This window comes from Sphaeroforma arctica (assembly GCF_001186125.1).
Source record: "Sphaeroforma arctica JP610 unplaced genomic scaffold supercont1.1435, whole genome shotgun sequence".
In the NCBI taxonomy this organism is placed as follows: Eukaryota; class Ichthyosporea; order Ichthyophonida; genus Sphaeroforma; species Sphaeroforma arctica.
In genome coordinates, this window is record NW_014039123.1 from 12,947 (window position 1) to 14,350 (window position 1,404).

A 1,404-nucleotide genomic window follows, 5' to 3' on the forward strand; every position below is an offset into this window, starting at 1 on the left:
TAAATCATCTATGAAATCATCTATGAACATTATCAATCATCTATGAACAATATCAATCATCTATGAACGATATCAAACATCTATGAACAATGATCAATATCAATCATCTATGAACGATATCAACCACTATATCGACCTACCTGGATGATCGAAATGATAGGAGGCCATCCCGATAGTGTCGAATTGCCCATACACACACCCCCAGATGGTGCTAGGCGGGTCTCTCAACCGATATAAGTGGTCCAGATGAAGTGCCGTCGCACGCGCACGTCCCCTGCAGCGCCCCCTACACCTGCCCTTTCCACCTACCACAGTGTGTGTGTGTGTATGTGCCCTTTCAGGAAGTACTTGGTTGGTGTCGGTTTCTGTGGTGCTAGAGTGTATTCTGTCTGTGTCTCTGTGTGTGTGTGTGTGTGAGCTGCTGGTGTGTGTTGTGTTCTGCTCGCTCCTATCCACAGCATCGTCCCCACTGGTACCATCGCATACATGAGATGTGATGTGTGCGCATTCGGTCGTCTCCAGCCCCATGGCGAAAACAACATCGAACTCCCACACTGTCTGTGGTGGACTTATATCTGTGGCATTTTCCTCATCTTTGGCATTTGCGGTCATATTCTCCCACGTGTGTGTCGCGCTTAATCGGCGCGTATCGGCATCCCAAGAAACATTTTCTAGTAAAAACCTCCCCACCGCACCACTACCGCCGCCATAACGCACACGCGTGACCAGTCCGTATTCTGCGGCCAGATAAGCCTTGGCAACAACGAAAAAGCACTCCAGGGCGCTCGATCCAAACTCAAACGCACCTAATTCAATACGCCGAGGGTCCCCATCGTACGAGTATGTTGAACCGTATATGGTCTGCACCAGCGGTTCTTTCAGAGCTGTGCCGGTGTTCATATCAGTAACGCTGCGGTTGATGGAGGGCAGTGTGTGCGAAGCATAATTAGACTAGGTGGGCAAACAGCAAACAGGGTATATTGTAACTGAGTGAATAAAGCATGTATCCGACACGCGTTTGAGGTCATCCAGTCGTCAAGTATATACTTGCGAAGTGATGAGTGTAATAGCCCTTTACCACGTAGTCATGGCAACAAATCCCTATTTCTACCCCTCCATATCTGAACATGCACGTATGAGCTGAATGCAGAACAGTGCAATAAGGAGACTAAGCAGTGCACGGAGCGACACAAAGGTATCGTGATTCACTCGGTGGCTATAATCACATACACGCACGGCCTCATAATAGCACTTCAAATCTCTTCTCTTATTTTGACATAATAGCATAGATAAATATAAAGTAAACAAAAATCAAGTAGACTCATGTATATGTAAATGACAACACACAGGTACATAGATAAGTAGATAACAATCTAGTAGATACATAATTAAATTTAAAAAAAT

General features: G+C 45.7%; 1 protein-coding gene across 1 annotated transcript in view; it reads right to left on the reverse strand.

Annotated features, from left to right (window-relative positions):
- The window catches only part of SARC_10905 (hypothetical protein), a 3,077-nt gene extending 2,164 nt beyond the window's left edge, over nucleotides 1–913 (reverse strand). Inside the window, exon 1 of the mRNA XM_014295031.1 lies at nucleotides 141–913. Within this exon, the coding sequence (XP_014150506.1) occupies nucleotides 141–900 (760 nt within the window). The 5' untranslated portion in view covers nucleotides 901–913. The remainder of the gene's footprint in view (nucleotides 1–140) is intronic.
- Nucleotides 914–1,404: the final 491 nt, after the last annotated feature.